Here is a 12,460-nt window from a genome sequence, read left to right on the forward strand (position 1 = left end):
GGCTGCGGGGCCGGCGTTCATGGCCTGTCTACATATTAACGTCCGTGAGACTGGTGCCTTACTGTCATTCTGCCGTTAAAAACAGTCCTATTGATTTCTTTGGGTCTGCACGGCCGTGTAAACGGACAGAAATAGGACAAGTCCTGTTTTTGGATGGACGCTGTTTAATGGACGCTAGACTTACATTACTGCTAAAAATGTAAGTTTGACGGCCGTTACTTAAAGGGCCATCAGACGGCCATTTTTCATTGTCGTCTGCATAAGGCCATACTGGTCTTGCTGCAGAACTGCATTGACATGAATGGAGCATGCTTGGAGTCGGAGTTTGAAAACAGCTAGAGTGCTACTTTCTGGTCATGGATAGAATGGTACTTTGTCAGTATCTTCAAATTGTAGTACATTAGGTCCAATTGTCAACTATGTAAATAATATAGCAGTTGGATTAGGCATAATTGTAGGGTCTTTGTTGCTTTAAGGGCCCATTCACAACAACGTATGTACTGATCTGCACCCGTTCTACAATTTTGCGAAACAGGTGCGGACCCATTCATTTCAATGGGGACGCAAAAGATGCAGACATCACACAATGTGCTGTCCACAGCCGCAGTTCCCTTCCGCGGCTCCACAATAAATATAGAGCATGTATTATTCTTGTCCGCGTTTGAGGACAAGAATAAACATTTTCTATGATAGTTGCGAGCATATGCGTTCTGAAAATTGCGGAACGCACATGGGCAGGTATCAGTGTTTTGCAAATCCGCAATTTGCGGAACGTAAAACGCACACGGTCGTCTGAATGAGGCCTAAGAAAGATAAAATTGCCCATCCTCTGGGAAATGGATCACCCTCCTAAAGAACTCTATGTATTAAATATAAATATCTGGTTAGAGTGTGTATTAACGATCAAGGTAAAATAGGTAAACAGTTTTTTACACTTAATAAAGTTTCCAAAAATATAGTACTTTCTTGTCTTGTTTTCATTTTCTATGAACTACTCATTAGTATTATAATTTTTGTACAAAAACACAAGAGTCAACTTGATATTATTAAGATTTATTCAGTATAACCTTTAACCACTTCAGCCCCGCTAGCTGAAACCCCCTTCATGACCAGAGCACTTTTTACACTTCGGCACTACACTCCTTTCACCATTTATCGCTCGGTCATGCAACTTACCACCCAAATGAATTTTACCTCCTTTTCTTCTCACTAATAGAGCTTTCATTTGGTGGTATTTTATTGCTGCTGACATTTTTACTTTTTTTGTTATTAATCAAAATGTAACAATTTTTTGGCAAAAAAATGACATTTTTCACTTTCAGCTGTAAAATTTTGCAAAAAAAACGACATCCATATATAAATTTTTCGCCAAATTTATTGTTCTACATGTCTTTGATTAAAAAAAATATGTTTGGGCAAAAAAAAATGGTTTGGGTAAAAGTTATAGCGTTTACACACTATGGTACAAAAATGTGAATTTCCGCTTTTTGAAGCAGCTCTGACTTTCTGAGCACCTGTCATGATTCCTGAGGTTCTACAATGCCCAAACAGTAGAAAAACCCCACAAATGACCCCATTTCGGAAAGTAGACACCCTAAGGTATTCGCTGATGGGCATAGTGAGTTCATAGAACTTTTTATTTTTTGTCACAAGTTAGCGGAAAATGATGATGATTTTTATTTTTTTTCTTACAAAGTCTCATATTCCACTAACTTGCGACAAAAAATAAAAAATTCTAGGAACTCACCATGCCCCTCACAGAATACCTTGGGGTGTCTTCTTTTCCAAAATGGGGTCACTTGTGGGGTAGTTATACTGCCCTGGCAATTTAGGGGCCCAAATGTGTGAGAAGAACTTTGCAATCAAAATGTGTAAAAAATGACCGGTGAAATCCGAAAGGTGCACTTTGGAATATGTGCCCCTTTGCCCACCTTGGCAGCAAAAAAGTGTCACACATCTGGTATCGCCGTACTCAGGAGAAGTTGGGGAATGTGTTTTGGGGTGTCATTTTACATATAACCATGCTGGGTGAGAGAAATATCTTGGCAAAAGACAACTTTTCCCATTTTTTTATACAAAGTTGGCATTTGACCAAGATATTTTTCTCACCCAGCATGGGTATATGTAAAATGACACCCCAAAACACATTCCCCAACTTCTCCTGAGTACGGCGATACCAGATGTGTCACACTTTTTTGCTGCCAAGGTGGGCAAAGGTGCACATATTCCAAAGTGCACCTTTCGGATTTTGCAGGCCATTTTTTACACATTTTGATTGCAAGGTACTTCTCACACATTTGGGCCCCTAAATTGCCAGGGCAGTATAACTACGGCACAAGTGACCCCATTTTGGAAAGAAGACACCCCAAGGTATTCCGTGAGGGGCATGGCGAGTTCCTAGATTCTTTTATTTTTTGTCACAAGTTAGCGGAACATTATGGTTTTTTTTCTTTCTCTTTTTTCCTTACAAAGTCTCATATTCCACTAACTTGCGACAAAAAATAAAAAATTCTAGGAACTCGCCATGCCCCTCACGGAATACCTTGGGGTGTCTTCTTTCCAAAATGGGGTCACTTGTGGCGTAGTTATACTGCCCTTGCAATTTAGGGGCCCATATGTGTGAGAAGTACTTTGCAATCAAAATCTGTAAAAAATGACCGGTGAAATCCGAAAGGTGCACTTTGGAATATGTGCCCCTTTGCCCACCTTGGCATCAAAAAAGTGTCACACATCTGGTATCGCCGTACTCAGGAGAAGTTGGGGAATGTGTTTTGGGGTGTCATTTTACATATACCCATGCTGGGTGAGAGAAATATCTTGGCAAAAGACAACTTTTCCCATTTTTTTATACAAAGTTGGCATTTGACAAAAAAAAAAAAAAAGAAAAAAACAGGCCGCAACGCAATAATTTTATTAACTTTGCAACAGAACATATAAACTTTAACTTTTTTAACTGAACATTAACTTTTTTGCTTACTGGTGTTTTTTTGTTTTTTGTTTTTTTACCTTTATAGAACAAACCTCTCCTTCCCCATGGGTCAATGTGCAAAGCGCAAATCGCCCAAAAATGTGGCGAAGTGCGTTATGCACTTTGTCCCAGGTGAAAGGAGACGTTTGCAGCAGCTGTGTGAGTGAATGGGCCCTAATAGCCCTGTGTGCCTGTCCTGGTGAGATGATCCCTATGCTAATAGTGTACCTGTGAGTGGTACTTCCGGAAACACTCTCCAAAGCATAGGGCAGGGTGGTCAGGACAGTCAGGACAGAAATAGCGGGTGTCACGCCTTTTTCCACTCCTGCTACAGACACAACATCTTTTTCGGGGTGACGGTTGGGTTGAGGTACCAGGAACGACATTGGGGAAATGTCGCTCGTGTAGACGGCTAACTACACTGGTGGATGGGGCCACGGAACCTCCTGGGTACAGGAGGTTCTCGATGATCTCTTCCTGAAATTTGAGGAAGGATCCAGTTCTCCCAGCCTTACTGTAGAGAACAAAACTATTGTACAGAGCCAATTGAATTAAATATACAGACACCTTCTTATACCAGCGTCTGGTTCTGCGGGAAACTAAATACGGAGACAACATCTGGTCATTGAAGTCCACCCCTCCCATGTGAAGGTTATAGTCGTGGACTGAGAGGGGCTTTTCAATGACACGGGTTGCTCGCTCAATTTGTATTGTCGTGTCTGCGTGAATGGAGGAGAGCATGTAAACGTCACGCTTGTCTCTCCATTTCACCGCGAGCAGTTCTTCGTTACACAGTGCGGCCCTCTGCCCCCTTGCAAGACGGGTGGTAACGAGCCGTTGGGGGAAGCCCGCGCGACTAGTTCGCGCGGTACCACAGGCGCCAATCCGTTCTAGAAACAAATGCCTAAAGAGGGCCACACTTGTGTAAAAATTGTCCACATAAAGATGGTACCCCTTGCCGAATAAGGGTGACACCAAGTCCCAAACTGTCTTCCCACTGCTCCCCAGGTAGTCAGGGCAACCGACCGGCTCCAGGGTCTGATCTTTTCCCTCATAGACACGAAATTTGTGGGTATAGCCTGTGGCCCTTTCACAGAGCTTATACAATTTGACCCCATACCGGGCGCGCTTGCTTGGGATGTATTGTTTGAAGCCAAGGCGCCCGGTAAAATGTATCAGGGACTCGTCTATGCAGATGTTTTGCTCTGGGGTATACAAATCTGCAAATTTCAGGTTGAAATGGTCTATGAGGGGCCGAATTTTGTGGAGCCGGTCAAAAGCAGGGTGGCCTCTGGGACGGGAGGTGCTGTTATCACTAAAGTGCAGGAAACGCAGGATGACCTCAAATCGTGTCCTGGACATAGCAGCAGAGAACATGGGCATGTGATGAATCGGGTTCGTGGACCAATATGACCGCAATTCATGCTTTTTTGTCAGGCCCATGTTGAGGAGGAGGCCCAGAAAAGTTTTAATTTCGGAAACTTGGACTGGTTTCCACCGGAAAGGCTGGGCATAATAGCTTCCCGGGTTAGCGGTTATAAATTGTGTGGCATACCGATTTGTTTCTGCCACAACTAAGTCTAAGAGCTCCGCAGTCAAGAACAGCTCAAAAAATCCCAGGGCCGAACCGATCTGAGCTGTCTCAACCCGAACTCCAGACTGGGCGGTGAAAGGGAAAACTACAGGTGCGGCTGAAGTTGGGGACTGCCAATCAGGGTTTGCCAGCACCTCTGGGATTCTAGGGGCTCTACGGGCACGTCTTTGCGGTGGCTGCGACGGGGTCACTACTGCACGTGTCACCGTACCAGCTTCAACTGCCCTTCTGGTGCTCGCTACTTCACCAGGTTGTACGGCAGTGCTGGTACTAGGTCCAGGAAGGGCTGGGCTGCGGGTGTATGCCTCACCACGTAATCCGACAGCACCAGCCCCACTCTGCTGCTCTTGAAGCGGATCCTGCGCAACCTGTGGTCTAGCGACACGGGGCCGGGTACGCCTGGTGCTATCAGGGACCTCAGCCTCCTCGTCCGAACTTTGGGTCAGAGAGCCACTGCTTTTTTACAGGTTCGTATTCTGACCCGCTGGATTCATCAGATGAGGGTTCCCACTCCTCATCCGACTGGGTCATACCTCCTGTTAGACATGTGGGCAACTAAATTTAGGGGTATTCCCTGAGACTACCCAAGAAAAAAAAGCAAGCCTGTCTTACAAAGGGGAGGCTAGCGAAGTACCGGAGGCCGCTGCGGTTGATAAAAAATATCAAAACAGATTTTTTTATCGCGGCAGCGCGTGTAAAGTGAATGTGCAGCGATCAAAAAAAAATATTTTTTTTGTCACTGCGGTGGGGCGGGTGTGGGCGAACGCACGTGTGGGCGAGCGATCAGGCCTGATCGGGCAAACACTGCGTTTTGGGTGGAGGGAGAACTAAAGTGACACTAGTACTATTATAGATCTGACCGTGATCAGTTTTGATCACTTCCAGATACTATAAAAGTACAAATGCTGATTAGCGATACGCTAATCAGCGAATAACGGACTGCGGTGCGGTGGGCTGGGCGCTAACCGATCCCTAAACTACCTAACCAAGGGGCCTAAACTATACTGAAACCTAACGGTCAATACCAGTGAAAAAAAAAAGTGACAGTTTGCACTGATCACTTTTTTCTTTTCACTTGTGATTGTCAGGGGCGATCAAAGGGGTGATCAAAGGGTTAATTGGGGTTCAGGGGGGTGATCTGGGGCTAAAGTGTAGTGTTTGGTGTACTCACTGTGAAGCCTGCTCCTCTGCTGGATCCAACCGACGAAAAGAACCAGCAGAGGAGCAGGCAGCCATATAACAGATCATATTTACAAATATGATCTGTTATCTGGCTTCTGATTGGATTTTTTAAAAATCAGCAACCTGCCAGCCAATGATCGCGGCTGGCAGGTTGCTGACGAAATACTCCTGTACGAAATGCCGGCGCGAACTGCGCATGCGCGGGCGCATATTCGCGTCATCTCGCGTCTCGCGAGATGACGCGTATATGCGTGACTCTGCGCAGCGCTGCCACCTCCGGACCGCACATCTGCGTTAGGAGGTCCGGAGGTGGTTAAAGAGTAACAAAATTGAACAGACATAGTTCATTTAATTAACGATAGTCATTTTATGATTATATTGCACTGTAAAGTACATAAATATGTCAACTATTTTATCCGAAAAAGCACCTACAAAAAAAATTCATACAACCTTTGTTCAAGGCATACCTCACTTGAAAGTGCTAGTGTTTTAAGGCCTCTTTCACAATTGTGTTGTCCGGATCCGTCGTGTACTCCATTTGCAGGAAGTGCCCGCTGGATCCGTACCTCTGCAATTGAACTGAAAGCATTTGAAGACTGATCAGTCTTTAAAATGCGTTCAGTGTTACTATGGCAGCCAGGACGCTATTAAAGTCCAGTTTCCATAGTAGTAGTGTAGAGCGGTGGAGCAGTATACCGACCGCCAGTGCTGCTCCCGGGGCGCTCCAGAATGACATCAGAGCGCCCCATGGGCATGGATGACGTGATCCATGCGATCACGTCATTTATGAGAGTGGGACGCCCTGACGTCACTCTGAAGCGCCCAGTGAGCCGCACGGACGTTCTCCCCAATACACTTTACCAAGGCAAACAGGACTTTAGCACCAAGGCAAACAGGACTTTAGCGTCATAGCATACATGGTAACCATTCATAAATAACTAATCGTCGGATCCAATAATGCGCTGAAACGACGTTTAGCTTAAGGCCAGATCCGGATTAATGCATTTCAATGGGCATTAATTCCGGATACGGCCTTGCACTCTATTGTTCAGGTTTTTTGGCTGGAGCAAAAAGCGCAGCATGCTGCGTTAGTTTCTCTTGCAAAAAAACGTTCTGGTCCTGAACTGAAGACATCCTGAACGGATTTCTCTCCATTCAGAATGCATTTGGATAATCCTGATCAGGATTTTTCAGACATAGAGGCCGGACAAAGGAACTGTATGCCGGAAAAGAACAACGCAAATGTGAAATAGCCCTAATACATACTTTTCAAGTACCATAAAAGGGAACATAAAACTTGATTAAATTCACAACAGATACTGTAAATCTTGTAACATAACTGTTGGGTAGAGAAATATTTAAAGCCACTTTCACATCAGCGTTTTCCTCTTACGTCATAGAGCTCCGTTGGCTGTGCTCTTGGACAGAAAAAAAATTATCCAGATTATCTCAATGCATTCTGATTGGATAGAAATCTGTTAAGGATGTCTTCCATCTAGTCCTGGCAAGTTTTTTTGACCGTGCAAAATCTGCAGCATGTTGTGGAATTTTCTCCGGCCCTAAGTACTGAATGCATGCCGGAAGGAGGAATCCCGAATTAATGCCCATTGAAGAGGATTAATCTGGATCCATATGAAAGCTAAATGTCGTTTAGGCGCATCGCCGGATACGACGATTATCTTTTGTGAATGGTTACCATGGCAGCCAGGACGTTACTATACTGCAGGCTGCCATGGAAAAGCTGCGTGTAGTCAGGGAGACGATACTTAACAAACCTGGGGCAGTGCTCCTCGATGATGTAAACAAGATTCCTACATCTCAGAGTAAAGCGCCATAGATCAACGAACATGCACAACGCAGATGTGAAAGGGCACTAACTTGATTTTGAATTCTGATTTGAATAACAGAAAAATTAATTACTCAAATGCCATAAATTCTGCCGGTCTGTCTTGGGCAAACTTAAAACCCATATACTCAAGATCAGGGTCTGGAAAGGCACTTCAAACTTTATAAACTACACAGGCAGGGATTGGTCTTCTATTTCCTACACCTAGGTAACCGTGTACCCATGCAGTAAACGTTCGATACGCTGTTTTGCTGCGTTGTCTGTGAAAAAAATAAAATAAAATTACTAGTAAATAATTGCTGTGGTACGAGAGAACAGTTGTGGATCAAGCTATACCAGTACACCAAATTGATGATAGTGGAGGACTATTTATTAGTTCAATATACCTGTTCATGTCCTTTTGTGCTGGTGGTAATCTTACTTGACCTATGGTTCTCAAAACTACATTTACGGTATCCTCTCGTTGACAGAAAATATGGAAAAACTCATGCCCAATGATGCAATTAGAATCAGTTATGAATTCCTGGGCATTGTCCACCTCATGACAGCAAATACACTCTATGTTTGTTTTCATTTCTGGACAATTATTACAGGTGCACCAATTCCGATTTCCAATTCGATTTTCCTGTTCTTCATCTCTAGGAAAAACAATATACTGTGTGTTTTCTGAAAGTAGTGGATTACTCCTAAAGCTTTCAGTGTCTTGCAACTGTCCACAATATTTAATCCTTAACTCAGCCATCAGAATGTTCATCTGTCATGGATTAAAAAAAAAAAAAAAATATTAGAATTTCTGTATACTACATCAACATATCTGGACAACAAAGACTTTTTTTGGGGTTAAGCTTAGGAGAAGAAATACATAGTTTTATTTTTGTTGGTTCCGTAACAAAAGTGAATTTTTTTTTCAAACGTATGGCGACTGTTGGCAATGTCATCGTCTGGAATGCGTATGCTCAGGACAAGAAATCAAAAGTACCACAATGCGCAAGTCATGGCCAAGAAATTCAAATTGCAGTGGTTTGATGTCAGACACAGGAGGAGGAATTAATTCCACACAAGATAATGTTATGCATGGACATAGTCAAGTAACTATGCAAAAAAAGGGGGTCAGTCAGCACCGTCCATGAATGCAGGTGCACGAACCAGTGTCAAATTATACATAAAAACAAAAAAGTGCTACAGCACTCTGCAACCAGCACTCTACCTTGAAGTTAAAAGAGGCATCTGTTTATGTTTTGATCAAAAAGTAATTATGCCAATTGCCGCGCCAAGGCCGCCTCTATGAGTGGTCCTAACGCTAAATTATACCTGTTATGGGCCATGATAGCCACATAAAATGCAGAGAGTGCAGGACAAGCATACATGTTGGTTCCACCTTGCTTACAAATTTTTCTTTTGAGCCATAACGGCACCCAAGATGTAACCGACATGTATACTTAGCCTGCACTACCTGCATTTTATGTGTAGCCGGTATGGTGGTGCAAACTCAAGTGAGCTTGAATTTAGTACCGCTCCCGCCTTCATCAAGTCAGCGGAACAGGAGGCCCATGGAGGATGGAGCAATGGTAAAGTTCATGCATTAAACAAATTTTGTATATAAGCAGCGGGCCCGGTGTATGTATGAGAGCAAAGTCAGACTGCACCGGCCGTCCAAAGTGTCCCCACCCCCAAACACTGCAGTGCTGGGACACTGGGTGGCACGAATGTGGATATGTGGATGGGGCTGTGGATGGCACTGTAATGGGGGATATGTGGATGAAAAAAATACATAGCATAAGATGTTATCTATGTGTCATCCACAGATCACCCACAAGTGTGTTCTCCACAAATCCCCCCCATAACAGTGTTGTCCACAGATCCCCCATAAAGTGTGTTCTTACAAAATTTACATTTAATTTATTTTAATTTGCACAAATGCACCATCTACTCTCGGTCCAGCCAGAGGGTCCAATTTAGGAACCCATTGCAACACACGAGCAAAAAAGTTTGGCCACCCCTGGTCTATAATGTCTAGATGTGTTGACTGCTATTTACATGATAGAATTCCTACTCAAAAATGTTTGGGCTAATTACCTCTGGATCATCACAGCTTTCAGTTGCACTCTGTTCATTTATTGACTGAGTTCGAGCTGGGAAAGGAACATTGTTTGTATAAGTTTCAATTGTTTGTTCCGCTTCGTCTTGGGTTTCAAATAAGTTCTAGTAATAGAAGGTGATAAAAAAAATAATGTATACACCTGAATACATTGATAATTACACAATAATTCTAATTGGTAAACTTACCACTAGATTTAGCGAATCATCTTCGATGTAACAGCCTAATACTGTATAGTTGGTAGATACAACAATGTTAGAATCATCGGCCGATATTTGTAACACTACCTCATCGTTGTCATAAACCATCATTTGTTGGACAGTCTAAAAAAAAAAAACAAAAAAAAAAAAACATTAATATATAGAAAAGATAGCGGTACTATTGTATATACCTGGACAAAATTTTACCTCATTTTCTGAATAAATTCCGTGTAATTGATTATGTTCAATTTGTTCTAATCCAGAAATGATATTACCATTTGTGTCACTTTGCGGTACATCCTAGAAAAAAATAAATAAAAATAAAAAATTATATTTATAAAAGATTGCGGTAAAATAGGATACCTTGATGAAATTGTATTATCTCATTTTCTGAATAAATTACCTCTAATTGATATTGTTGAATTTGTTCTAATCCAGAAATGATATTACCATTTGTGTCACTTTGCGGTACATCCTAGTAAAAATAAAAAAACATATAGAATTTGTATTTATATAAGATAGCGGGACTATTGGATACCTTGATGACATTTTATTACCTCATTTTCTAAATAATTTCCATCAAATTGATATTGTTCAATTCGATCTAATCCAGAAGTGATATTACCATTTGTGTCATTTGGCGGTACATCCTAAAATAAAAAATATAAAAAAAAATAGAAAATATAAAAAAAAATATTTAGAGCGAAAAAGTGTTATATTAATAATTAATTATGCTATTTATAAAGATGGCAAACAAATTCAAGGTATAAAATAATTCAGTGAATAGACAGTATTATTGTCTATATATTATTATAATTGGGTCCGATTTTGATAATCCATCTAATTAATGTAATTTAGAAAGGACTATATAGAAAAATTTTAGATTATTACAGTATATAATTTCAGTGCGTTTTTTAGACTGCAAAATTACAGTTAACTTACCATTTCAATTTTTATTAGTGTCTTGTAAAATTATAGTTGAACGTAGGGCGATTTATGTTCATGCCTGTAATAAAAAAAAGAAAATGTAGGATAATGGTGCAATAATCTTTAAAACATAATTACAAAATTAAATAAAAAAATAATTATTATTATTAAGATGCAAAATAACTATAAGTGCTATTTTGTGTGGAATTGAGCCTCGATGATATATACCTTATATATATTAATATATATAAATATCTATCACAATTTTTTTTTATTACCCCACAACCCCATTAAAGGGAACCTGTCACCAGGATTTTGGATATAGAGCTGAGGACATGGTTGTGCTAGATCGCCGCTAGCACATCCGCAATACCCAGTCCCCATAGCTCTGTGTGCTTTTATTGCGTCCAAAAATAAACAAACAATCTCCCCCAATAATAGATCTATCTATCTCTGTCTTCTCTATAGCCAATAGCCAGGAACCCCATAAGAGTGCCCCCAAATGATATAAATATCACATATTATTACCCCCCCCCCCCCCCAAAGAACCAAAAAAGAAAACAATGACCCCCATTGATAGATAGATAGATCTATCTATCTATCTATCTATCAATGGGGGCCATTATTTTCTGTTTTGGTTCTTTGGGGGGGGGGGGGGTAATAATATGTGATATTTATATCATTTGGGGGCACTCTTATGGGGTTCCTGGCTATAGAGAATACAGAGATCTATCTATCTATCTATCAATGGGGGCCATTATTTTCTTTTTTGGTTCTTTGTGGGGGGGGGGGGGGTAATAATATGTGAGATATTTATATCATTTGGGGGCACTCTTATGGGGTTCCTGGCTATTGGCTATAGAGAAGACAGAGAGAAATAGATAGATAGATCTATCTATCAATGGGGGCCATTATTATTATTTTTTGGTTCTTTGGGGGGGGGGGTAATAATATGTGATATTTATATCATTTGGGGGCACTCTTATGGGGTTCCTGGCTATAGAGAATACAGAGATCTATCTATCTCTCTCTCTGTCTTCTCTATAGCCAATAGCCAGGAACCCCATAAGAGTGCCCCCAAATGATATAAATATCTCACATATTATTACCCCCCCCCCCCCGCCAAAGAACCAAAAAATAATAATAATGGCCCCCATTGATAGATAGATCTATCTCTCTTTCTTCTCTTTAGCCAGGAACCACAGAAAAGTGTGCCCACAATTGCTGAAATAATGCCCTCTGTGTCCCCTTCATAGTAGTAATGCCCATTGTGCCCCCTTACAGTAACTACTCACCTTGTCCCATTCCTGAAGCTCACATCCAGCACTCCCCTGCAGACACAGATCACCCATAGTGCTGCGATGTGTAGACAGCGATCTGCCACCCTGCAGTGGAGACGCAGATCCCATACTGACAGCTGTTCACCTTTTACCTTAGGTTCGAGCTAGAAAACATGAATATAAGGCCGAATACGAGTGTATTACTGTAGTGCAGCGGCGGCACGGCATCATAGCAACCATAGACACCGTGTGCTCCTGCTCTCAGCAGGATGCCAGGCTGGGATACCACGGACCGTTCACGGTCGTCCTAAGAGAAATAGGGAGGGGGGGGGGGGATCAAAAAAACACTAACAGTATTATGCTCA

At 41.8% G+C, this 12,460-nt stretch overlaps 1 protein-coding gene across 1 annotated transcript; it reads right to left on the reverse strand.

Moving 5' to 3' along the window:
- Positions 1-6,216: 6,216 nt before the first annotated feature.
- On the reverse strand, positions 6,217-12,152 carry LOC122944008. The gene is made up of 9 exons (XM_044302203.1): positions 12,111-12,152; positions 10,831-10,894; positions 10,446-10,538; positions 10,292-10,363; positions 10,096-10,188; positions 9,877-10,011; positions 9,667-9,792; positions 7,977-8,344; positions 6,217-7,850 (listed from the first exon to the last, which is right to left on the reverse strand). The coding sequence occupies exons 2-9, from the start codon at positions 10,831-10,833 to the stop codon at positions 7,745-7,747; spliced, it is 996 nt and encodes a 331-aa protein (XP_044158138.1). The 5' UTR covers positions 10,834-10,894; positions 12,111-12,152; the 3' UTR covers positions 6,217-7,744.
- Between the last annotated feature and the right edge of the window lie 308 nt (positions 12,153-12,460).

The sequence above is a fragment of the Bufo gargarizans genome, chromosome 7, assembly GCF_014858855.1.
Source record: "Bufo gargarizans isolate SCDJY-AF-19 chromosome 7, ASM1485885v1, whole genome shotgun sequence".
Lineage (NCBI taxonomy): Eukaryota > Metazoa > Chordata > Amphibia > Anura > Bufonidae > Bufo > Bufo gargarizans.